The sequence below is a fragment of the Leuciscus leuciscus genome (assembly GCF_965113295.1).
Source record: "Leuciscus leuciscus genome assembly, chromosome: 18".
NCBI classification, from domain to species: Eukaryota; Metazoa; Chordata; class Actinopteri; order Cypriniformes; family Leuciscidae; genus Leuciscus; species Leuciscus leuciscus.
Genome location: NC_138742.1, coordinates 28,094,284 through 28,120,826, shown reverse-complemented (window position 1 = coordinate 28,120,826; position 26,543 = coordinate 28,094,284). Strand labels below are relative to the sequence as shown.

At 41.7% G+C, this 26,543-nt stretch overlaps 1 protein-coding gene and 1 long non-coding RNA gene across 5 annotated transcripts in view; one reads left to right on the top strand and one right to left on the bottom strand.

The window, feature by feature from the left end:
• The first annotated feature begins 666 nt into the window (after positions 1-666).
• LOC309480525 (cadherin-like protein 26) overlaps positions 667-26,543 on the top strand; it is a 34,149-nt gene continuing 8,272 nt past the window's right edge. For all 4 annotated transcript variants that reach the window (XM_082145076.1, XM_082145075.1, XM_082145074.1 and 1 more), the window contains exons 1-11: positions 667-787; positions 11,489-11,605; positions 11,749-11,904; positions 11,999-12,143; positions 13,963-14,156; positions 14,298-14,429; positions 14,561-14,743; positions 15,020-15,339; positions 15,449-15,591; positions 22,415-22,639; positions 22,883-23,104. In XM_082145076.1, coding sequence (XP_082001202.1) covers positions 752-787; positions 11,489-11,605; positions 11,749-11,904; positions 11,999-12,143; positions 13,963-14,156; positions 14,298-14,429; positions 14,561-14,743; positions 15,020-15,339; positions 15,449-15,591; positions 22,415-22,639; positions 22,883-23,104 — 1,873 coding nt within the window. In that variant the 5' untranslated portion in view covers positions 667-751. The remainder of the gene's footprint in view (positions 788-11,488; positions 11,606-11,748; positions 11,905-11,998; positions 12,144-13,962; positions 14,157-14,297; positions 14,430-14,560; positions 14,744-15,019; positions 15,340-15,448; positions 15,592-22,414; positions 22,640-22,882; positions 23,105-26,543) is intronic.
• Positions 1,540-3,419, bottom strand: LOC309480689. The gene is made up of 2 exons (XR_014199722.1): positions 2,911-3,419; positions 1,540-2,508 (listed from the first exon to the last, which is right to left on the bottom strand). It is a non-coding gene; the product is annotated as an uncharacterized lncRNA (long non-coding RNA).

Sequence of the window (26,543 nt, the reverse complement as noted above, 5' to 3'; positions counted from 1 at the left end):
CAAACCGTAGTCTCAATTGATAAAAACGAATTAAGACTTACTTAAACTCATAAAAACTCGTATAAAAACTCGTGTTCCAAACAACTCTCACACGTGTTCCAAACAGTTCCAAATACAGTATATATATTTATTTTTTTTTGGTTGAATTTGCTCTTCATTTTGAAGTCATTATTCATACTTTTCTGAAAAAGGTACAGTAGTCAACATTTGAAGGATCAAAACCTTTCATTAAAGTTATACATGAAATTTGAACTATACCTGTTCTTGTCTTAGGACAAGTTCGTCAAAGTTGTCCTAAGACAAGAACAGTAATATTGTTCAAACTTCATGTATAACTTTAATGAAAGGTTTTGATCCACTTCAGATGTTGATTACTGTATAAAGTACAAAACATTTGCTGAATGTTTTAAACATTTTATTTCAGCTATAGTTGCCAAAGCAATATTTCTCATTTTGGTTTAGTTTAAGTTAAAGTAGCCTACAATAATAACTAAAACAAAATAAACTAAAACTATATAAAACTATAGACATATAAAAACACACACTCAAAAATAATTCAAATTATGAACTAAAACTATAATAGTATATCAATGATAGTAAAATGGCCCTGAGCCAGTCCCTGCCCTCCCTGATTTGAATATCCCCTCCCCTTTCCCATCAGTTATATGAGCAGCGGTGAACACTATTGCTCTATGAGAAAGAAGGAAACTCAGACTCATTCACACTGGATTGCTTGACAATCTGCTTCAACATGAAGATCCTTCCTGTCAGTTTGCTCCTAGTGCTGGTGAGTTCAAGGCCTGTGTGATGTGATACAGCTTTAGCTATGTGTTTATGTTACAGAAACTAAGTCTAGCACACTGTATAAAGTCAGGTGAAATTCAGGTTTATACAATGAGCTGAATAATGTTTGATTTTCCATTGAATGATTAGCTGATGCGATTATTTGCCGTGTGTCTTCTAGTAAAAAGTGTATAGAGCATTTTTTAGAGCAAGTGTATAGTTTATTTAATTAGTTATGTTGACTTGGACACATGTTGGGTGTGGATGAAAAGTGTCTTTCATTCCTGTATGTCTTTGAGATCATGTCACATGAAGCATTAACATGCACTTCAAGAATGGTCCCATTCCTTTTTCCTTTTTTAACTTGTAATTGAAAAACGAAAAACATTCGTTTTTAGACTGGTGAAAAAATATTCACATACAAACTTATTTTCCTTTTACAATGCTTAGGCTATTTAATAGAAAATCAAATAATTGACATACAACTTATTTTCCGTTGTACAAAAATGCGAAATTTGATTCCTGCGTTTTATTTGCGCATTTCATGGTATGGTCGATGATGTATTGTCCGGAGGGCTCGTCCAACCCGACTTTCTGCGGCTCGAGTTCCCTTTGCTGCCAATTAACCGGTCATCAACTTACGAGGTTTGTCCTGTAGAGTGGTGAAACAAATTAACTGGAACACAATGGCCTGGTTTCACTGACAAGATTAGGCCTTTGTTCAATTAGGACGTAAGTAGCTTTTATAAACGTGCCTTAAAAAAACAATAAAAAATAAATAAAAAAAAAACCTTTCCTGGTGTGCATCTTGAGACAAAATATCTCAAGTCTCTATCTGACTTAATGTAAGATATCTCAGTGCAAGTTGCTTTCAGTTAAAACATGCATTTTAGTCTGGGACTAGCTTAAGCCTTATCTGTGAAACCGGGTGGACTACAACAGACAAGTCTGGTTCAATCAGTGTTTTTAAGCAGAGGCAGATCTTTGAATGCTACTGCATTTAACTGTCAGTGTGAACAAAATAAGATGCGCGATATACTAACGTCTGCGTGCTCTGGTTACGGTGTAATCAGATTTGTTTAAAACTGCCATCCGGCAGACACACCAATGATCATTATTAACGAATATTTTTTCTTTCTTTTTTTCTTTCTTTGCGCACTAAAAATGTGATTTTTGCAATTTATAAGACTCAAAGCAGAAACATTAAAATGCATGTCCATGGCTATATCATGAGAAAAATATGTCGCAGAAGCACAGCATCAACTGCTGATATACAGTAAGTTATATATTTTTAACTTATGGATACTGATTTTATGTCATTAATTAATTCAATTAATGAGAGTTGCATTTAGTAGGGACATGTCACACCCGAAAATGACAATGACTACCACCGTGATGCATACAGCTTTGTCGAGATAACACCAGAAGTCACATAGCCTATACTCACGAATTCTTAAACAGTTCCCTCGGTTTAACAAATCGTGGCCACGGATTAATAAACTGTATCCACGAGTTCCTAATTCCTAATTATTATTTGGCTATTACATAGGCTACCGATTTGAAGACGCTTTTTTCCAAAAAAGGAACAAAGTAATTCGTCAAATGTCAGTAGCTTAGACAATAATAATACAGGGCTAAGATTATCACAAATAAACACAAGAATTTGACGCATATCCAAGTGAGTGTGGAGCGCGCACTGCATGGCACAGAGGCGCCGGCACTTTCCTATTGTGACAGTGAGGCAGACGGTCGGATCCATTTGCAGATATTTATTACAGAAGATAACAAACACAAAAGAAGACAATGGCAATCCAGAATCGTAGTCAAACAAGCAGTAGTCAGAGGCAGGCAGCAAAGGTTCACAAACGAGTACAAAGTCCAAGTTCAAATACACCAGATCAAGACAAAATACTGAGTAGCAAGAGATACAAACTGAGACAGAGGTTTGGTAAAACAAGACTTCACAAATGAGAACAGAACAGAACAGTCCAGATAAAGGGGAGCTGAGGGTGCACAGGTGAAACTGATGAAATCATAATGAGGTGATGAGGGAAATGCAGTCCTAGTATGCAGGAGAGAGGGACCTAGTGAGACCAGGAGGAGGCGTTGTCGTGCGTTCCGTGACACCTATCAACAGAGGAAACAACTTAAAATACTCGATCATTTCTGGTCATACAGAAAAGAATAATACATCATTCGCAACTACTTTTATTTGTGGAAACTCACAATAACCCGAAAACGTTGTGCTTTTGAAAATCAGGCGCGCTTTCATGATCTCCGTGAACTGGAGCGCGTCTCAAAAATGAACTGAAACAAAAGATAGCCTACCTATATGAAGCTTGAAATGTCCACTTTTAAAGGAAAAAAATCGAATCGAAAGAAAATACCGTCTTATTATGTAATCCGTAAGGTGCATTTCTCTCTAAAGGCGCATCCGCGTATATGTCCTCAAGCAATGTTAGAAAGCGAAACATCACAGAAAGTTTGATTTATTAATGTGAATGCTGGCCAAAAAAGTGAAATTATAAAGAAGATCCCTGCCAAACTATATGAAGGGACTTTCAACTTGACATAATAAAAAAATCCTTTATGCAACATCATTTACTCTTCACAAGTTCTCCTTTGGTGCAAATTATTTTTTATTACCCTGAAAAAAATTATTTTAATAAGTTTGTCAAAATCTTCTCAGCAAAATGTTTATATTTAAAGTAGTCAAAGCAATTTGGGGACTGCATTACACATTTTAAAGGGAGGGAGGGAGGGAGAGAGAGAGAGAGAGAGAGAGAGAGAGAGAGAGAGAGAGAGAGAGAGAGAGAGAGAGAGAGAGAGAGAGAGAGAATGTATTTGTTTATGTAATCAGATTCCAAAAATGAAATCCTTGTAGAGGATTAGATTATATGGCATTTTAAAATACTAGTTACTTTTTTATTGATTACATGATTACTTAATATTCACAAAATGGCAGTAAATTATTAAAAATGCATCATTGTCCTTAATTATTCTTTTTATCTTTGAATTTTTCCTATCCAAAAAAAAGCCTATTGCTTATATATGTTCAGAAAGTCTTCCAGTTATACAGAATAAACACAGACCAGCCACTAGTCAGGCGAGTATAATTAAATGGACTTTTGAGAGTCCGAAAAAAATATAAGAAAATGCAAATAAAAAAAATATATTTTTAGTTAGTGCTTCATTTTGATTGTTTTAATTTTAATATGTTTTATTTCTTTTAATTTAACATTAGATTTAATTTGTTATTAACTTTTCATCAGTTTATGAACCCCCTGCAGTTTCTTCGCAAATAGTTTGGGAAACCCTGCAATAATGTAATGTGTATATGTATATGTTTTGTATTTAAGTGTATATGTTTTGTTTTTAAATGTCCTGTCTGTTTGTTTTGTTGTGATCAGTTTATTTGATAGTTTTTGCACCCTTGTAATGAATTTTTGGATTCAGTTATTTTTGTTCTTATATTTGACCAGTGACAGTATCATTATGACCGCCGCTAGCATAGCTAGCGAAAGCGGTCATATAGGGATTGTCAAAGTTTTTTTTTTTTTTTTTTTTTTGTCACCTTACTGAATTTTTCGTCAACGATACCAGGGACACCGAAACACCGGGGAACATGAAATTTGGTGGGCATGTAGCCCCACTAGACTTCTAAGGAACAATTTCGTTTGGTCCCCGGGGGCCACTCCCCCCCCCGCACTGGGCCCCCCCAAACCCAAAAAAATTCTGTTTTTCCTAAATAACTACCTGAACCGTGGCACCGAGGATGAAGAAATTTTTGTGGTATGTTGGTCTACTAGACTTTTACGGAAAAATTTCATTTGGTCCCCGGGGGCCACTTCCCCCCCCCCCGCGCTGGGGCCCCCGTAAATTTTTCGTCAACCATACCAGGGACACCGAAACACCGGGGAACATGAAATTTGGTGGGCATGTAGCCCCACTAGACTTCTAAGGAAAAATTTCATTTGGTCCCCGGGGGCCACTTCCCCCCCCGCGCTGGGGCCCCCTTAAATTTTTCATCAACGATACCAGGGACACCGAAACACCGGGGAACATGAAATTTGGTGGGCATGTAGCCCCACTAGACTTCTAAGGAACAATTTCGTTTGGTCCCCGGGGGCCACTCCCCCCCCGCACTGGGCCCCCCCAAACCCAAAAAAATTCTGTTTTTCCTAAATAACTACCTGAACCGTGGCACCGAGGATGAAGAAATTTTTGTGGTATGTTGGTCTACTAGACTTTTACGGAAAAATTTCATTTGGTCCCCGGGGGCCACTTCCCCCCCCCCGCGCTGGGGCCCCCGTAAATTTTTCGTCAACCATACCAGGGACACCGAAACACCGGGGAACATGAAATTTGGTGGGCATGTAGCCCCACTAGACTTCTAAGGAAAAATTTCATTTGGTCCCCGGGGGCCACTTCCCCCCCCGCGCTGGGGCCCCCTTAAATTTTTCGTCAACGATACCAGGGACACCGAAACACCGGGGAACATGAAATTTGGTGGGCATGTAGCCCCACTAGACTTCTAAGGAAAAATTTCGTTTGGTCCCCGGGGGCCACTCCCCCCCCCCGCGCTGGGCCCCCCCAAACCCAAAAAAATTCAGTTTTTCCTAAATAACTACCTGAACCATGGCACAGAGGATGAAGACATTTTTATGGTATGTTGGTCTACTAGACTTTTACGGAAAAATTTCATTTGGTCCCCGGGGGCCACTTCCCCCCCCCCGCGCTGGGGCCCCCGTAAATTTTTCGTCAACCATACCAGGGACACCGAAACACCGGGGAACATGAAATTTGGTGGGCATGTAGCCCCACTAGACTTCTAAGGAAAAATTTCATTTGGTCCCCGGGGGCCACTTCCCCCCCCGCGCTGGGGCCCCCTTAAATTTTTCGTCAACGATACCAGGGACACCGAAACACCGGGGAACATGAAATTTGGTGGGCATGTAGCCCCACTAGACTTCTAAGGAAAAATTTCGTTTGGTCCCCGGGGGCCACTCCCCCCCCCCGCGCTGGGCCCCCCCAAACCCAAAAAAATTAAGTTTTTCCTAAATAACTACCTGAACCATGGCACAGAGGATGAAGACATTTTTATGGTATGTTGGTCTACTAGACTTTTACGGAAAAATTTCGTTTGGTCCGCGGGGGCCACTTCCCCCCCCGCGCTGGGGCCCCCGTAAATTTTTCGTCAACGATACCAGGGACACCGAAACACCGGGGAACATGAAATTTGGTGGGCATGTAGCCCCACTAGACTTCTAAGGAAAAATTTCGTTTGGTCCCCGGGGGCCACTCCCCCCCCGCGCTGGGCCCCCCCAAACCCCAAAAAATGCAGTTTTTCCTAAATAACTACCTGAACCGTGGCACCGAGGATGAAGAAATTTTTGTGGTATGTTGGTCTACTAGACTTTTACGGAAAAATTTAATTTGGTCCCCGGGGGCCACTTCCCCCCCCCCCCCCCCCCGCGCTGGGGCCCCCGTACATTTTTCGTCAACCATACCAGGGACACCGAAACACCGGGGAACATGACATTTGGTGGGCATGTAGCCCCACTAGACTTCTAAGGAAAAATTTCGTTTGGTCCCCGGGGGCCACTCCCCCCCCCCGCGCTGGGCCCCCCCAAACCCCAAAAAATGCAGTTTTTCCTAAATAACTACCTGAACCGTGGCACCGAGGATGAAGACATTTTTATGGTATGTTGGTATTCTAGACTTTTACGGAAAAATTTCGTTTGGTCCCCGGAGGCCACTTCCCCCCCCGCGCTGGGGCCCCCGTAAATTTTTCGTCAACGATACCAGGGACACCGAAGCACCGGGGAACATGAAATTTGGTGGGCATGTAGCCCCACTAGACTTCTACGGAAAAATTTCGTTTGGTCCCCGGGGGCCACTCCCCCCCCCGCGCTGGGCCCCCCCAAACCCCCAAAAATGCAGTTTTTCCTAAATAACTACCTGAACCGTGGCACCGAGGATGAAGAAATTTTTATGGTATGTTGGTCTACTAGACTTTTACGGAAAAATTTCGTTTGGTCCCCGGGGGCCACTTCCCCCCCCTGCGCTGGGGCCCCCGTAAATTTTTCGTCAACGATACCAGGGACACCGAAACACCGGGGAACATGAAATTTGGTGGGCATGTAGCCCCACTAGACTTCTACGGAAAAATTTCGTTTGGTATCATTTTTATGGTATGTTGCTCTTAAGGGCCCACATCAACCTAGCCCATAATCACTCATTTGTGATTTGCGCCCCTCCCATAAAAAATGAAAATGCAATATTATTCTGCTTTAATCGCCCCTATCTTCAGTGGAGATGTTCAGAACTGCACCATATTTCATGTGTATGATTAACTTGACATCCTCTGGGGGTATCCTCTGCTAAGTTTTGTAGAATTTCATCCATGGGGGGGGTATAAAATAAATTCATTTATGTGCACATTTAGTGACTGTACACTCATCGGCCTGTAGATGGTGCTGTTGAGCGAAGGGTTGCTGGTTTAGGATGATACTGTCACACACACACATGCAGGAATACAAACAAACGCAAGCATGCACACACACTGACATCCACACGCACAGACACACACCCATACACACACATACAAATCCACATGCACAGACACACACACACAAACACACACGCGCACACATGTACGCACACATACATACACGCACAGACACACACACACACACACACACACACACACACACACACACACACACACACACATACACAAACACACACACATACACACACACACACACACACACACACACACACAGACAGACATGCACATACTATTACTTTTTTTAGGTATATACATAAACACGCAATACAGCCAAATTACTCCACGTCATTTATTTTTGTGGAAAGCCAGTGCAGGCCTGAGCGGCGGTCATATTTTGTACCGCGATGCGGTACATCTAGTTGTTAGTTATTTTTCAAGCTGGATAAGGTTAAGGGATTAAAAATCATTCACTTGAATATTAGAAGTCTGGTGTGTAAAATGTATTTACTTCGTGCGTGGGTTGATTTAAATAAGCCTGATATTATCACTCTTTCAGAAACATGGCTCAAGAACAATGTTTCAGATAATGAAATGAACTTAACCAATTATGTTGTTTATAGATCGGATAGGTGGTCCAGGGGTGGAGGTGTGGCTATATATGTTTCTACAGGTCTTGTATCTGAATTAATTATACCTTCGGTTGATCCTTTATATTTTGAATGTATTTTTGTTAAAGGGATATTTCACCCAAAAATGAAAATTCTGTCATCATTTACTCACCCTCAAGTTGTTTCAAACCTGTATGAATTTCTTTTTTCTGCTGAACACAAAAGAAGATATTTTGAAAAATGTCGGTAACCAAACAGTTGAAAAAATACTATGGAAGTCATTGGGGTCCATCAACTGTTTGGTTACAGACATTTTTAAAAATATCTTCTTTTGTGTTCAGCAGGAAAAAGAAATTCTTACAGGTTTGAAACAACTTGAGGGTGAGTAAATGATGACAGAATTTTCATTTTTGGGTGAACTATCCTTTTAAGGTGGTTTTCCATTTAAATAAATGTATAATCATCAGGAGCATATACAGACCACCCGCTTCACCAGTGGAGTCCTTTAACTGCCTGATATCCACTATTAATTCAGTTTTTGGTAAAAATGAGTTAATCTTATTAGGCGACTTCAATAAGAATGGGTTGGATACGTCATGTAATAAAGAGAAAAATATATTTAATAATTTAAATCTTACCCAATTAATTACTGAGCCTACTAGAATTACTTCTCGCACACAATCTCTTCTTGATTGGATACTTGTTTCACAGCCAAATAGATTTGTAAGGTCAGGTGTGATGTCTGATTGCTTTAGTGACCATTCGATTATATTCTGTGTATGGAAAATTAAAGTACCTAAATTGCCACCAAAATTAATTAAAATCAGACACTATAAAAAACTGAATTTAGATTTATTTATTCATGATCTGATTTCTATTAATTGGATTAGATATCATTTAATTCCTAATGTTCAAGATGCTTGGGAATTTCTTTATATATACTGAGTTTATAAATGTTGTAGACAAGCATGCACCTTGGAAAATTGTTAGGGTTAAGGGCAATCATCTTCCTTGGATTAATTCGGAACTTATTAGTCTCTTTAGGCAAAGGGACAAAGCATGGGCAACATTTCGTCAGACAAGAAGTAATGTTGATTGGGAAGTCTATGGACATTTGAGAAATTTGAGCAAGACAAAAACTCGAAATGCAAAGTCTAATTATTATAAAGAATGTCTTTCTTTCCATTATAAAAATCCTAAACAATTCTGGAATAAAATTAAAAACATTATTAATACATCAAATAAAAATTCAGTCAATCAAATTAGAGTTGATAATAATACAATACTTCATGACTCCTTATCTATCGCGCAAGAATTTAATCAGCATTTTTCTTCAGTTTGGTCTACTTTAGTATCTGCCTCTTACTTGAATACCGATATTTGTAATGAGACTTCATCATGTAATAGTTCATTTTCATTTGGGAAGATTGCTCCAATTGATGTTCAGAGTGCCATTGATCAATTCAAAGTGACTAGTGGTGGTGAAGGATTAGATGGAATTGAAAATAGGTATCTTAAATTAACTTCACATATTCGTATGTATCCACTAGCTGAATTATTTCATCTATCTTTGTCTACATGTGAGTTGCCGGTGATCTGGAAATGTGCACGCATTACTCCACTTTATAAGGGAGGTGATGTACTTGATCTTAATAATTATAGACCAATATCTATTATATGTTCTATATCCAAAGTTTTTGAAAAATTAATTTATAAACAAATTTCAAATTATTTATGTATTAATAATATTCTTTCATCATCTCAATCTGGTTTTAGGTCTAATCATTCCACAACTACTGCATTACTTAAGTTTACAAATGATGTGTTTTCAGCTTCAGATAATGGCAAGCTCACAGGTGCTATTTTTCTTGATTTGACTAAAGCTTTTGATTTGGTTGATCGTTATTTGCTTATAGATAAACTTCATGCTATTGGTTTTTCAAAAAATAAAATTTTGTGGTTTAATTCATATCTGCATAACAGGAAACAATGTTTTGTCCTAAATGGGAATAAATCAGATTTTCTGATTCAACAAAGAGGTGTTCCTCAAGGTTCAGTTTTGGGACCACTTCTTTTTTCTATTTATGTAAATAATCTACCATTACTTCTTAAAAATTGTCAGGTTCAACTTTATGCGGATGATACTGTCATATATACATTTAATTCTGACCCTATACAAATTCAATTATCTCTTCAATCGGATTTTAATAGTTTACAAGACTGGCTTTTGGCTAATAAATTAGTGCTTAATAAAACCAAGTCATATACAGTACTATGATTTTTGGGTCTAGACATAAACTTAACTCCAAAACCTTTTCTTGTGTTATATCATGTAAAGACGGTACTCCTCTGCATGGAGTTGATACTATTAAATATCTTGGTGAATGGCTTGATTCTAAACTTTCCTTTAAACCACACATTAATCATGTTTTACGAAAAGTCAGTGTTGGAATGAGCATTTTGCATCAATCTCGAAATTGCTTCTCTTATAGTGTTCGTAAGAAACTAGTTGCTCAATTAATATTTCCGTTTTTTGATTACTGCGATGTGGTTTATCAGACGGCATTAAAATCTGATCTTGTCTCACTTAATTCGGCATATAATAGAATTTGCAGATTTGTTTTAGGATGTTATTTTTCCACTCACCACTGTACAATGTATGATGCACTTCAGTGGCCATCTTTGAATGTGAGAAGGCAGATTCACTGGCTCCAGTTTATATTTAAATGTATTTGCTTTGATTATCCTAGTTATCTACAACAATACTTTGTACTTTTTTTCTTCAAACCAGCAAGTTAGGCATTCTGTCCAGACTTACTTTCTCATCCCTCGTGTTAAAAAAAAAACAATTGGTAAGAGAGCATTTATGTTTAAAGCACTATTAGACTGGAATAATTTGCCTGTAGATATTAGATCCATTACTTCATTTCGGTTTGTTTAAACAATCTTTATTATTTTATTTTAAAGTAGATTGCACATGCTATCATTGAAACTGTTGTTGTTGTTATGTGTACTGTTGCTTATTTTATTTTAATTATTATTATTGTTATTTTTTATTATTATTGATTGATTTTTTTTTGTGTGTGCCTGTTTGTTGATGTATTGTTAATTGTAATCTTGTTATGTTCTAAGTTGTAATTGTTTCATTGTAAGGACCCCCTCAAAAACGAGATGATACATCTCAAGGGGTTAATCCTAATAAATTCTAATAATAATGTTGTTGAAAACAGAAAATGTAATAATTTTTCTTTCTCTTTGTATTTTTTGTTTTTATCAGCATGATAAAGGATTTTACTCAAATCAATGTGATAAACGAGTTAGGTCCAAAGTAACCTAAAAGTAATCAGATTATATTAAGTGTAATGTGATAGATTATGTTACTAACTAAAACAAATTTCATGTAATTTGTATTCAGTGATGGACTACAATTTGTAAATAATCTATCCAGCACTGAAGGTAATGAAAATATAGGTAAAATAGGATGTTATGGCCGGAATTCGTGAGATTCACGTATTGACATAACCTTTATAACAACTTTCATAACATTATTTATAACTTCTTTATTCACTTCTTTTTATCTCAGTTTACCTGGACCGTGTGTGTATGGGCTGACAGCCGAAGACAGAAGCGCGCATGGATCATTGATTCTTTCACTATTGAGGAAGAAAACCCTGGTCCATTTCCATATAAACTAGGCAAGGTGAGCGGAGTTAGAAACAGTTACCTGTTTTGTCGTTCAATTCCATTTAATTTTTATAGCGTTTTTCACATTACATATGTATACAAGTACTGGATTAGCATTATTATGTGAACACTTAAGTGTGCATGTTGTTTGTGTTTCAGATTGAACTTGAAAGGTCTTATTTAGTCAGATACCAGCTAAAAGGTCAGGGTGTGGATTTAGAGCCAAAGGATATTCTCAGTATTGATAAAGATGGTTATGTTTTAGTAAATGGAACGGTGGACTTTGAAAATAAACAAGGAATTAAAGTTCTCAGAGTAAGTACTCCCTAATAAACAAATCGCATTGAAATTCATGTAAATACACTGCAAAAAAGGCTTGTATATTGACATGCGCTGGACTCAATTACAGTCGACATTTGAAGCAAAAGACAAATCAACCGATGAAGTGGATACAAGGCTCGGGCTTCATATCCAAATATTGGACATAAATGATCACGCTCCAAAATTTCAGGAGTCGGTCTATGAAGTGACTGTGGATGAGTCACATTCTCAAGGTAACCCAGTTTAGTTTGCACTTCACTAATTTATTTATGAAATTGTAAAATGAAATGATTAGTTCACCCACAACAAGGCATTTGACATTTTTTTTATGTAGTTGCAGACCATTATATATATTTTCTCTCATTAGAGAAAATTTCTCTTTCAAATTATTAGAATTGTTACACATGACACAACAATTATTTGTATTTATTTTTACAATCAAAGTTCAAATTAATTTGAGGCATTATAACTTATTATTTAAAGGTACAATATGTAAGAATTTTGCATTAAAATATCCCAAAATCTCAAGGGCAGTGTTATATATTTTGTTAAGTTGATTACTTACAATATCCCAAATGTTTCCAACTATTTTTAAATCGTGAGAAAATTGCGATTTTATCCAAGGAAACGGGGCGTTAGAACAGGGGTGAGCTGGGAGTCGCCAGTCAATTGCGTCATATCCGCGTCACCCTCGGTTTCCGCTCGTACTGCGTGGAGTCCTGGACAAATGCGGAAGTTGTAGTTGTAGCGTCTATCAAGCCACAAACTTTAGCTTGTTTCTTGCAGTCGTTATGGTACACAATTATTCTTTACCGATTGCTGCTGGTTCTGTCGACAAAGCATGCTTAATTTTATATTTTCCAAATGTAGCATTCGGTAATAGTTATGTTTATGTAAGGAAAGTATTATTGCTTTAGATTTGTGTTTAGTTTATTGACATTGTTTATCACGTCTGGTGTTTATGGCCATGTAAATAAACATAGCATGTGTTATACATAAAGATTAATCAGTATTTTGGCAAATGATGTGGGTGTGTTCGAATGTACTTTTACAACAATTGTTTAGAACACGTAAAACTGCGCAGCGTTATCACAACAATGAATTCAACAAATACAGTAACATCTATGATAACCAATTTAGTATTAAACCTTACTTTTCTTGCGGTTAATTCATTTTAATGAAATAAAAGTGTGATGAGGTTTAAGAGTCAGGAAGGAAGAAGACAGGGGTCGGCGTGACTGGGACTCGTAGGCTACTTTATTAAAATAAAGCAAAACAAACAAAAGCCGCGCACAACGCGCATTCACCGTGGCAACCGCGACGGCACAAAACAGTTCAAAAATGAGAGCTCGGATCCACCGGTTCTCTTTCTCTGCGTCCAATTTTCTCTCCAGTCTCTCTCTCGTTCCAGCGCGGCTTATAAGCTCTCCACGCCAATAATACTTTGCACTTGACCTACTTGCTCGTCTCTTCTCTCTCCCGTTACAGACCGCGCTGAACCACGCCCCCCTCGCCACAAAAAGCATGTCATTAAACGCAACATTTATAAAAATATAACTTAACCTCATCCATGAACATGATTTTTCGATTCCCGTCTGACTGATTTACATCCACGGTGGAGTTTAAAACGACAGTTCCCATCATTCCACGCTCCTTCACATCGTCATCAAGCTACGCCGTTGTTGTTGTTTGGAATGTAGCGCCCTCTAGCGGCAAAAAAAATATTGCATATTGTACCTTTAAGTTATTACAAGATATGAGAGCAAGATTTTTAATGAATAGCCCCTAAACAACTTATTTTGATCAGATTCTCACGCCCAGCTATTGTTAAAGATACTTATAATAAAGTGTAAAGTTTATTTCCTAAGTGTAATGACCATGGATATTAAACAGATAGGATTGGATTCTGTAATACAGCAGTAAAAACAGCATACAGGTTTGAAACAACATAAGGGTGAATAAATAAGGACTGGGTGAAAAATTCTTAAATATTGAATAAATTCTTTGAGGGTGAAGAAATGACTTTTTATTCATCTAGCTCTTTTTGTCTAGGTAAAACAGTAGTGACAGTACTGGCATCTGATGAAGATGATTCAAGAACAAACAATGGAACATTTGATTTAACAATCAAGTCTGTCACACCAACACCAGATAATGTTAAATTTTATATTCAGCAGCAAAAAGATGTAAATCAGCAACAGCAACAATTCGGAAACGTTTATTTTAATGGGTGTTTGAACTATGAGGTATGAAACTAATTTCTTTCATTTGTAATAATAAGCTACTTTTGTACCTTTACCTGTTTGGCATGCATTGTGCTTTTTGTGCTTTATAAATATTTCTCCATTCCTACACAAGAAATCTTCTACTAAATTAATATTTTCCAGAAAGCTCAGAAATATACAATCCTGGTTGAAGCAAAGGACAAAGGGGAAAAGATACAATTATCAAGTACAAGTACAGTGATAATCAATATTTTGGACAAAAACAACAATCTTCCAGAGTTCTCTGGCAAAACAGTAGGTTTCATATTGGACTGGAATTTTCCAAGTTTTGATTGCTTGTTATTTTTTATTTTTTTATTGTATTTATTTTAATGGTAGGCATATTGTCCTATAAAACCCAACCAAATATTTGACTTGTGTTTCAGGGACCTGGGAAGGTCAAGGAGCGAGAAACTGGGGTTGAAGTTCTGCGACTGCAAGTAACAGACAAAGACACCCGTGGTTCAGAAGCCTGGAAAGCCAAATACACTATCCATGGAGATAAAAAAGAGCAGTTCAAAATTGAAACAGACCCTAAAACAAACGAGGGGATTTTAACAGTTGTTAAGGTAGGCATGTTTGACGTTTTTATTGTGTAAGTCAGCGTGCCCAAAGGTTGAGTCAGTGTTGCTGGTTTAGGCTGGTTATGATGCTTAAACAAACAGAGAAAATGTTTTGATTGCGCCAGAAATCAGAAGTTTGCACCGAAATACCTTGTCGTTATATTGTTGCCTCTGCTGGGATTGGAGCTATTTTGACATAAAAAAAAAGATATGAAAATATGTACATTCATGTTGACACTTCTCTGAACTCTCTTTATTTTTTGGCTCATTCCAAACACCTAGCAAATGGACTACGAGGAGCAAACATACAAAAATCTATCCATCAGTGTGCAGAACGAACTTCCTTACTTTTCATGTAAGGTCAAAAAGCAAGTAGAGAATGCCAAGTGGGAGGTCGAAGTTATACCCCAAAACTCTGGCATGAGTGTTGAAAACCTCTATAATACCATTTCAGTGACTATTTATGTTGAAGATGTCAACGACCCTCCGGTATTTATACCCCCTGTTAAACACGTTCACATAATGGAGAACATAGCAGCAGGAACAAGTCTTACAACCTTCACTGCTAAAGACATGGATGGAAGCCATACAAACACATTTAAGTATGAGAAGCTAATAATATGTGTAAAACTAATGCCACTGTAGTTTATTGGAGGTACAGGATCACATATATACACAGGTGAATTCATCTGGTATTTCTTTGGTTCTCAGATTTGTTAAAGGTGAAGATATTGATGGATGGATAATTGTTAATGCAAAGACTGGACTAGTATCCACGAATAAAATTCTGGACAGAGAGTCGCCGTTTGGGATAAACAGCACCTATAGAGTAACCCTATATGCTGTGGATGATGGTAAGATGATGGTTTTTAAAGAAATGAATACTTTTATTCAGCAAAAATGCATTCAATTGATCCAAAGTGACAGTAAATACATTTTTGTTACAAAAGATTTATTTTTCAAATAAATGCTGTTCTTTTGAACTTTTCATCAAATAATCCTGAAAAAGTTATCACTGTTTCCACAAAAATATTAGGCAGCACAACAGTTTTCAACATTGATAATAATCAGAAATGTTTCATATTAGAATGATTTCTGAAGGATCATGTGACACTGAAGACTATGTAATGATGCTGCAATTACAGCTTTGCATCACAGAGATAAATTGGAATATTATTGCACAATGCTACTGCTTTTACTGTATTTCTGATCGAATAAACGTAGCCTTGGTGAGCATAACAGACTTAAGAGAAATCTGACTGACCACAAACTTTTGAACAGTAGTGTACTTCTAACTATTATAGATATTCTCATATTCTGAAGTATACCTGGACAAAGAAGTTATTTTACTTTATTTACAAACTTATTTACAAATTTAATTTAATTAAGTAATTAACCACACAGGGTCCAACATTAACATCTGTCTAGCGGAAAATGCATGAAAAAAATGTGCTAGCCAAGTTAGTCTTGTGTAACCAGACTTACGATAATGGCATAAAGTCAGTGTCAGAAATGTTAGGGTGATAAAACGACACTCGGTTACTAACGTAACCTCGGTTCTCTCTAGAGAGGGAACGAGTGTTGCGTAAGTTTAGCTTATGCTACGGAAAACTCCTTTTCTCGCGAATACTGAAGCAAGAAAATTATCCGTAATTTTCCAGAATGTAAAACGCATTTGCTGCAGTAGGCAGACATAGGCAACGCAGCTCGCGCGCCTATTGGCTCCTCTGCAGCAACTGCTGCAACCTTTCAGTGCGTCTTGGCATGACTCCAGCGCCAATGGGAAGCCTTCCCGCGCTACGTCATGACCTGCCAAAATGGGTGTGGCCTTGAGCCTATAAATACCCAGCGCGCGGGTTGCACAATGATTTCAGTCGACTGTAAGCGAAACCATAATGCAGCACAGGCAGCGTACGCAACACTCGTTCCCTCTCTAGAGAGAACCGAGGTTACGTTAGTAAGAGTGTCGTTCTCTTACGAGAGTACTCTGGTGTTGCATAAGTTTAGCTTACGCTACGGGAACCCCATGTAAAACGCTGTGCGTGCGGAATTCCCAACACTAATGTCTCAAGGGCAGTGTGCCCCGGGGTCATATCAGTGGAATACACACAGAGCGGTAGACGGGGAGGGACGACTCGGTAAAGTGAGATAGGTGCGCGCACATATATACAGTTAAGGCAGTACCTCAACCTTGAACTGCATAAGCCCACAGGACGTTTCAGCATATCAACAGTCTAATCAAACTGAGTTGGGTAGACAGTGTTAATATGGTATAATCAGACTGTAAGGCAGGCACTTCTAGGTTATAAAAGGCCCAGCCTGCTGCCATACAAATATCATGAAGTGATACCCCACTTGTCCATGCCCACGACGAGGCCATAGCTCTAGTCGAGTGGGCCCTAACCCCCAAGGGACAATCCAGGCCCTTGGAAGTATAGGCTGATGTGATAGCATCCACTATCCATCTGGACAGGGTCTGTTTCGAGATGGCCAGCCCTTTGACGCGGCCACCGAACGAAATGAAGAGCTGCTCTGTTTTCCTATAGGCAGCAGAGCGTTGCACATAAATCATTAAAGCCCTCACTGGGCAAAGGAGATTAACTCCAGCCTCCCTGTCGGACGCAGGGAGTGCCGAAAGGGAAATAACTTGCGCTCTGAACGGAGTCGCAAGCACCTTCGGGACGTAACCATGCCTTGGTTTGAGGATAACTTTAGAGTCATTAGGCCCAAATTCCAAGCATGTAGCGCTTACTGAGAGCGCGTACAGGTCACCCACCTGCTTTACTGAGGCTAGTGCCAGCAGAAAGGCGGTACTTTAGTTCCACCGCCTGTAATGGTTCGAATGGTCTACCTTTCATGGCCTCAAGGGCCATGGAAAGGTCCCACGCTGGAACCGAGGGTGGTCGAGGAGGGTTCAGTCTCCTAGCACCCCTGAGGAAACGGATTATGAGGTCGTTCTTTCCTAGTGACTGGCCATTTGCAGGCTTCGCGAAAGCCGCTATAGCCGCCACATACACCTTGAGCGTGGATGGGGTTCTCCCGCTGTCCAGCAGCTCTTGCAGGAAAGAAAGCACAACCGTTACCTCACCACTTAGCGGGTTAAAGTCATGAGCTGAACACCATTCGGCGAACACTGACCATTTAGACGCATAGAGCCGTCTAGTAGACGGAGCTCTAGCCTGTGTGATCGTGTTCAGCACTCCCTCTGGGAGGTGAAATGGTGATGGTTGATCGCCCACACGTGTAGGACCCACAGCTCGGGGTACGGGTGCCAAATTGCATCCTGGGCCTGGGACAGCAGGTCCTTCCTCAGCGGAATTGGCCATGGAGCTGTGTTCCCCAGTTCCATTAGTTCTGGGAACAACACTTGATTCTCCCATAGCGGGGCTATCAGGAGTATCGAGCATTTGGTCTCCCTGACTCGCTTGATTACCTGTGGTAACAAGGCGACCGGGGGAAACGCATAGAGAGGGCGCTTGGGCCAGTTTTGGGCCAGCGCGTCCCTTTCTTTTGAAAAGAATGTTGGGCAGTGAGCGTTGGTCTGTGACGCGAACAGGTCTACCTCTGCTCTGCCGAAAATGTCCCAGATATTTTGCACCGTCATGAGATGCAGAGACCACTCCCCTGGGGAGAGCTTGGCCCTGGCCCTCTCAGCGAGCGCAGGTTGTACTTGCCCCATATGAGGAGGCGTTTTGCTATTGCAAGAAGGCTCCGGGACTTGAGGCCGCCCTGGCGATTTATATAAGACACCACTGAGGTGTTGTCTGTTCTGACGAGAACGTGGTGGTTCTTTAACACAGGGAGAAAGAACTGAAGAGCGTTTTCGACCGCTTTCATCTCTAGACAGTTTATGTGTAGACGCTTTTCCGCATCTGACCACAGGCCTATGGAAGGTCTCCATTCGTACAGGGCGCCCCAACCCGTTTTGGAGGCATCTGTCGAGATCACTTTGATTTGTGAGGCGGCGCCTAAGCTCACACCGGTCTGGTACCAGCCGGTTCTCATCCACGGTTTCAGAGCTGCAACGCATGTCTGATTCGCCGTGAGACGAAGCAAACCTGTCTTCCACGCTTTCGCTGGTACGCGCCGTTTCAACCACAGCTGAAAAGGGCGCATGTGTAGCAGACCCAGCCGCAGCACCGTCGAGGCTGAGGCCATGAGACCCATCATCCTCTGAAACATTCTGAGGGGAAGATTCTTTCCTACAGTGAATGTTGCTGCAAAGCGCTGGATTGCCGCCGCGCGTTCTCGCGTCAGGCGCGCCACCATAGACCTGGAGTCCAACTCTATCCCCAGAAAGGATAGAGTTGATCCAGACTCTCACGCCCCGTTGTCTGAGGGGCGCAAGCGCCGCGTCCATGCACTTCGTAAATGTACGAGGTGCTAAAGACAGGCCGAAGGGAAGGACGGTGTACTGATAAGCCTGGCCCTCGAAGGCGAATCTCAAGAATGGCCTGTGACGGGCTGCTATTTGGATCTGAAAATAAGCGTCTTTCAGATCCACTGATATAAACCAGTCCCCCGGTCGAATTCGAGCGAGGATTTGTCTGGTTGTGATCATTTTGAACGAGCATATCATCAGCACTTTGTTCAAACGTCTGAGATCTAATATAGGGCGGAGTCCGCCGTCTTTCTTTGGTACTAAGAAGTAACGGCTGTAAAACCCTGACTCGCTCTCGGCTAAGGGAACGTGTTCCACTGCCCCTTTCTTCAGCAAATTCGCTATCTCGGTGCGAAGTAGGTATGCTACTTCTTGATTCACAGATGTTTCGACCCGTGCTGTGAAGCGCGGCGGTCTGCGAGCGAATTGCAGCGAGTAGCCCTGTTTCACTGTCTTTAGTACCCATTCTGAAACCCCTGGAATCAATTCCCATGCTTTCGCGTGAATTGACAGGGGTAGAATGAAGTCTGGGTTTCCAGTCGCTCGCACTCGGGGACCCGGAGACCACACCATGAAGAAACGGTTCGTTCATCATGTTAATTTTGAATGGGGCAGACAGTACTTTGTGCGTTGGCTCTGTAGCTAGCACCCCGGTCATACGAATGGGGAGATGCTGTATTACAGACACAGCTGTGTGGGCTCGCGGTGCGAGGCGCAGAGAGTTTTTCACTGAGAGGCAAACACGTGATCTGCACTTGAAACACTGCCAGCTCGTGCTGGGTTCATACGCTGAGGCGACATGTGTGTGCGTAGCGCAGATACAGTCGTTTTCATGGGCAGGGGTGAGCACTGTACAGCGGGCACATTTCCTACACTTAAAACATGAACGGCGTGAGCCGATGTGACTGATATGGACCCTGTGGTGGTGTGAGACACTGCATGGGTAGTGCTTGTGTGCAGGGGTGAACACTGGGTAGTGGGCACTTTTCCTACACTTCGAGCGGCCTGAGCCAGCTTTATTGTATTCGACCCTGGATGAGTGTGACACACAGAGAGGGTAGTGTTTATGAGAATGGGTGGGTTCTGGGCAGCGGGCACCTTTGCTACATTCAAAACACCTTCGGCCTGAGCCGGAATATGACCAGACATAATGCTCTTTTTGAGATTTATGTTGGTCACCGTAGAAACGGCGTTTGTGTGCAGGCGAGCGAGTTTTGGAACTGGCTCGTTGGCTGCTAAGTACACTATTTGAGTCGCCTCTGTTGAGGGAACTGCGAGAGCGGTTCGCGCTGATTTCGACGGTGGTCCGGCCGCAGCGGGACTTAACCATCGGCGCTTTCCTAGGGGGGCTAGGAAGACTTGGGAGGCTCGAAGCTGGGCGCGAGCCTGGGTCTGGGGCCCCGGGCAGGCGGCGGTCTGCGGCGGCTCAACGAGCGCGAGCGCTGGCGTGCATCCCGGGCCTGGTGCTGTTGCGGGGCGGGAGGCGGAGGCGGTGGGGGAGCCGTTCTTCGAGCGGGTGGCTGTTTTTAAGCACGGCCTGCTGCAGAACTGGAACGCCGCGGCAGAAAATGTCTCATGGCCTGAGATGTTTTCTGCACCTCCAAAAAACGCTCTGCGAAGCCTTTAACTGAGGGACCGAAGAGACCAGTCGGAGAAATAGGAGCGTCCAGGAAGGTGGCACGGTCGGACTCTGACATGTCGGACAGGGTAAGCCCCAAGTGACGCTCTGTGACGGTGAGATAAGCCATGTTGCGGCCGATGGCCTGGGTGGCGGCTTTAGTAGCTCTGAGTACCAAGTCCTTCGCACTCCTCAAATCTGTCACAGCGTAGGCGCGACCGATCAAGGCTGACGTGGTCCAGCAAGCTTTGGTGGGCAGAGTTGACTTGGCACGCCATCCAGCGGAGGGCGGAAACAAGTGCGCTGCTACTGCTTCCTCTACCGGAGGAACAGAGAGATATCCCCTGTCTTTCGCGCTGTCGACCGCAGAGAGCGTGGAAGAGACAGAGGACCTCAGTCTGGCCGAGTACGGGGCTCCCCATGATCTGGAGAGCTCGTCGTGAAGCTCGGGGAGGAAGGGAGCGGGCCTTGAAACAGGTGCAGAGCAGCGTCCTGTCAGGAAGCAGCCATCCAACTTGTTGGGCACAGGCTCCTGGGGCGTGGTCCAGTCAAGGCCGAGGTCTTCGACGGCCTTCGAGAGAAGGCGGAGAAGCTCAGCGTCGACCGAGGCCCTCGTGCTGGACTCCTGTGTCGACGGGGAGGGTCAGGGATAGAGCCTGACCATTCCTCGCTCCCGGACGCCAGGAGAGAGCAGCTGTCATCCTCCGTGACATCCCGTTCTATCGTCTCGACCGCAGCGGGGCGCTGGCCGTCGAGGAAAGAGACGGGGGACTCCGAGAAGGAGGCTCGCGGGGACGCCGTCGGCGAGTTCTCCTTCACCGAAGGTTCTGGTGGCCTTTGAGAGTGGCGCTTCTTACGGGGCGGCCCAACAGAAGGCATGGGAGAAGCGGACTTGACGCGAAACAAGGCCTGTCGAGCCCGCAGGGTCGAGAGAGGCAGAGATTCGCATTCCTGGCAGCCGCCATCAGCGAGCGCGTGGTCCGCGTGATCCTTTCCCAGGCAGGAAACGCACAGCACATGGCGGTCCCTGTCGCTGAGAACGGCTCTGCACGAGGCGCAGGACATGGTTTGCATTTAAAAATGCCTTTGCTCTTTTAGGAAAACGCGTGTGTCGCAGCGGCGAACACACACGGAGCAGTGAAAGGATATGGGCACCGGATAGCGCAGCAGATACTGCGAGCGAAGGCGGCAATCCGGCCGGCGTCCTCAAATCTCAAGCTCGTCCCGCTGAAGGCTTTTCGACGGCGCAGCTTCTTCTCAGAGATCCAGCGAAGTGAAGTCACTCGCTGAAGGAGATGAAATCATTGTGCAACCCGCACGCTGGGTATTTATAGGCTCAAGGCCACACCCATTTTGGCGGGTCATGACGTAGCGCGGGAAGGCTTCCCATTGGCGCTGGAGTCATGCCAAGACGCACTAATAGGTTGCAGCAGTTGCTGCAGAGCAGCCAATAGGCGCGCATTCTGGAATATTAAGGATAATTTTCTTGCTTCAGTATTCTCGAGAAAAGGAGTTTTCCGTAGCGTAAGCTAAACTTACGCAACACGAGAGTACTCTCGTAAGAGAACTGTCCTCTTATCATAATGAAGAAAGCTAAACTCATGAATGATCATGGATGGCATTATCATGTTTTGTACTCCAAATGAATTTCTGTTTACCCCATGTCTCCGATTGGCAGGTGTTCCACCGCTGACAGGCACTGGAACTCTATTTATTCACCTGAATGATCAAAATGATAACGTACCAATATTGGAAGTGAACACAGTCAACGTGTGCCTGGATACAGAGCCCACATTTGCCAGTATCACAGCTGTAGACCTGGACCTTCCTCCATACAGTTCACCTTTCCACTATGAGCTTTTAGGAGATGTTAAGGACAAATGGAGAGTTGAACCAACCCATGGTAATGTCACCTTCGACTTCACTCATCCCAGTCCACCCTACACAATTCCTTACTTAATGTCCTGTTTCAATCTGGAAAACACATCACAGAAGAAAAATTAAGTTATGAACAGTGTTATGTTATGTTACTCTAGGCAAATAATGCCAGAGATCTCTTAGAAAGACAGCACTCTTCCACCACCTCTTTGAGGTTGTGTTTCTGTATCTTTTAGCAGTAATACTAACACATTTTTTTCTCTTGAAGGCACAACGGTGAGTCTTGTAAAAGAACAAAGTGTGTATTCAGGTCATCACCTCCTCCAGATCAAAATATCAGACCAGCAGGGATTGTCCTCCATCCAAAACCTGTCGGTCACAGTGTGTGACTGCTCTATCGCTCACAACTGCCATGTCAGGATGGCTCGGATGGCTCAAATGGGACCTGCTGCAGCCTGGATCGTTGTTCTTACAGTTCTGATCTTCATAGGTAATGCAGTGATTTACAATGTTTTGATGGTATTAACAGTCCTAATAGATGATGAAGGATTGCGCAAACAGTTTCATAATACTAAAAAAACACATCCTTCTGTACAAGTCAATCCAACCATTAAAGGTGTGGTAAAACAACAACAAAAAATGCTGAGGAAACCTATAGAAACCGTTTTTTGAATGACATATGCTTTTGAGAATTACACTTCCATTTATTGTTTCAGACCTCCAAAGATGGTGAATCATAGTGGGAAAGTTTGTGCACTAGCGTACACTTATGAGAATCTCATGTTGATCCAGTTATATATGACTCTAATCAATTACATACCTGTCATGCTTTGGCTGACGAAGCAGACGGACAAAGCTTGATTCCAAAATATGAAAAAACTTTAATGTACACAGGCAGGTGAACAGGACGCAACAGCGTTTATAACATAGACACGAACAATAACCGACAAGGGACTAAACTGAACGGTCTGCCTTGTCTGCTTTGTCATTCTCACAAAATGATCTTGCTCGATTGAGCACAGATTGTTCGGCAATCCCCGCGGGGTTTCATCTGCATGGATTAATCTGACTTAAAAGACTGATTTGTTATTCAGGGTCTCTCATCAGGGGAATATCCAACACATAGAGGTGAATATTAGTAGAACTTATAGGTCAACCAGGGTACTCATTACCATCTTACTGGGTCACATGGTGTTTGTATGTGATTTCTAGGCCTAATCTTAAGAACTCTCACTGGTTTACCAGAGTATTGTGTTTGGTTGCTGTGATAACATTTGGACCTCCCTGTCAAGTGGTGATTCTTGTTTCTTGTTCATTCTAATACATGTGTTCATGTATATAAGAGAACTGCCCCTCGCCACCGTTGATGCCGCAGGGTCTGTGACAGTCCATTTTTCAGTGTCTCATATACAACATTGGAGGGACATTACAAACAATGTGCGGCTCCTCGATACACTAGAAAACATATATGGTCTTCAAGTCAGTAACGGACCCCTGTTGTGTCCTGTATTGGCCCACAGTAGTTTGGGACCTTTGCCAGGCTCTTGCTTCAGATCCACCCCAGGGGCTTCCATTCAAAATACTGTCTTGTTCAGTAACAGGATTGGAATTTCAGACCAATCCTCGGCCTCAGATGCTTGAACAGTCACCTCAAACATCTACCTTTCTGCATATTATGTTGTGTGGTAGATGTATTGCGTGCTGTTGAACCTGGCATATGGTTCACCTTCGTAAACCTAAAGGATACATATTTGCAAATCCAGATTACATTCAGACATTCCAGGGCAGAACATACCAATACTGTGTCCTTCCCTTTGGACTTTCTCTCTCCCCATGTGTGATCACACAACGTATTCAGGTAGCATTGGAAGTTATCATTGCAGTGGGACGGCCTGTTGATTCTATCACTGCAAAAAATGCTTTTCTTGTTCGCAAAAGCAAACAAAAATAACGACTTTATTCCACTATTCATTTCCTTCTCTCTGGGCCTCGTAGTGTTTTTGCGCAGCGCCGTCTGTGTTACACGTCACCACGTAGGCTCACTATTGGCCGACGCTGGTCATGTGTCTGACGTGTAACACAGACGCGCTGCTCAAAAACACTACGAGGCCCAGAGAGAAGGAAATGAATAGTGGAATAAAGTCGTTATTTTTGTTTGCTTTTGCGCACAAAAAGTATTCTCGTCGCTTGATATACTTAAGATTGAGCCACTGTAGTCACTTGGACTATATTAACGATCTCTTTAATAACTTTTCTGGGCCAGCAAGTTTGGGCCACCTAGCAGCCTATGGAGAGTGACCCAGCACTCAGATTTCATCAAAAAATATCTTAATTTGTGTTCCGAAGATGAACGAAGGTCTTACGCGGTTGGAACAACATGAGGGTGAGTAATTACTGACAGAATTTTCATTTTTGGGTGAACTAACCCTTTAAAACAAGTAGAATTATCTGCCAGTGGGGTAAGCAAAATAATCTTGTTTTAAGATTATTCAAATAATAAAAATCTTGAAACAAGATTATTTTCCTTACCCCACTGGCAGATAATTCTGCTTGTTTTAAGCAAAAACTCACTTAATTTTTATTAAATCCCCCTTAAAACAGGACATAATATCTTATGTCATTTTACTCATCTAGTAAATACATCTTGATTTAAGAATTTTTAGATATTTGGACGGGAAACAAGACAAAAATACTTAGTAAGAAAAGCATTTTTTGCAGTGATACACATTGACAAGCAGCCAACAACAACACACTACACCTACTGAAGCATGTTGCAGCCTCAGGGCTGAAGATGAATCTTCAGAAAAGCTGTTGTGTTCTTCATCAGTCAATGTGTTTTCTGGGAATGCACCTGGATTCCAGATCAATGAGGGCAACTCACACAGTGAACAAAAGGCGGTAGCAAGGTTCCAAGTTTCGACAAAACCTATATTGAATTCCCATGACTGAACTGCTGCCTCAGCAGTCATTCATCTAATGTGGTTACACCTGCAGCCATTTCAATGCTGGTTAATAGCATTGAAGCAGTGGCGGCTACTGGTGTGTCAAAGAGGGGAAGCTCATTTTCGGCCTACATCATAAAATTGTCCATTTATTTAAAAGTAAATTCTGCCTTACGTTCCTTTTCAAGAAAATGGTCTGTGACCCTGTCGAACCAACTAGGCGTCTTTTCCAGTGACTTGACCAGTGTCCTCTCAATGGCCAGCAGAGCTAGGCTGCTTAAATGGCCTTGGCCCATTGTGTTACGGGTGTAGGACTTGAGCCGCTTTAAACAGGAGAAGCTCCTTTCTACACCTGCAGATGTATCTCCAATTGTTGCCACTAATGAGAACAGTTAAAGCTGAGGCATTGCACTGTCCAACTCCATGTCTTTAAGGAACACCAAGTAATCACTAGGGTTGTGCCGATAGACGATACTATCGTCTATCGACGATAGTCAGCCATATGGACGATAGCTAATAAAAATGACGATAATTCGGCTTAATACGGTTGTTGTTTTAAAAAAAATATTTTTAGGCAATTATTATTATCAAAGTACAATTCAGTGGCCCTTGCATAGTTTCACACTGTCATCGTCGCATAACCTTCACCCACCAAACACCAGAGGAATATATAAAAAAAAATCATACATAAATTGATCAGTGTTAATATACAAAATTATGTAATAATAAAAAAAAATTGTTATTGTATAGTTATGTTATTTTTGTTGTTGTTTACACTTTATGCAACTAAAACAAAATGAAAATAATGCAGTTTTGCCGGGTTTTTTTTAACATGGCTAAAATAACAGCTGTACAAGAATGATGTCTCTTTATAACAAGCAGGCTTGACATAATTTGTGATTGAAGGAAATTTAGTTTTAAAGTCGCTTGTAATACGTTTTCAAAGAGGAGTGATTCTCTTTTAAAAATCGTCATATTCCTTGCAAG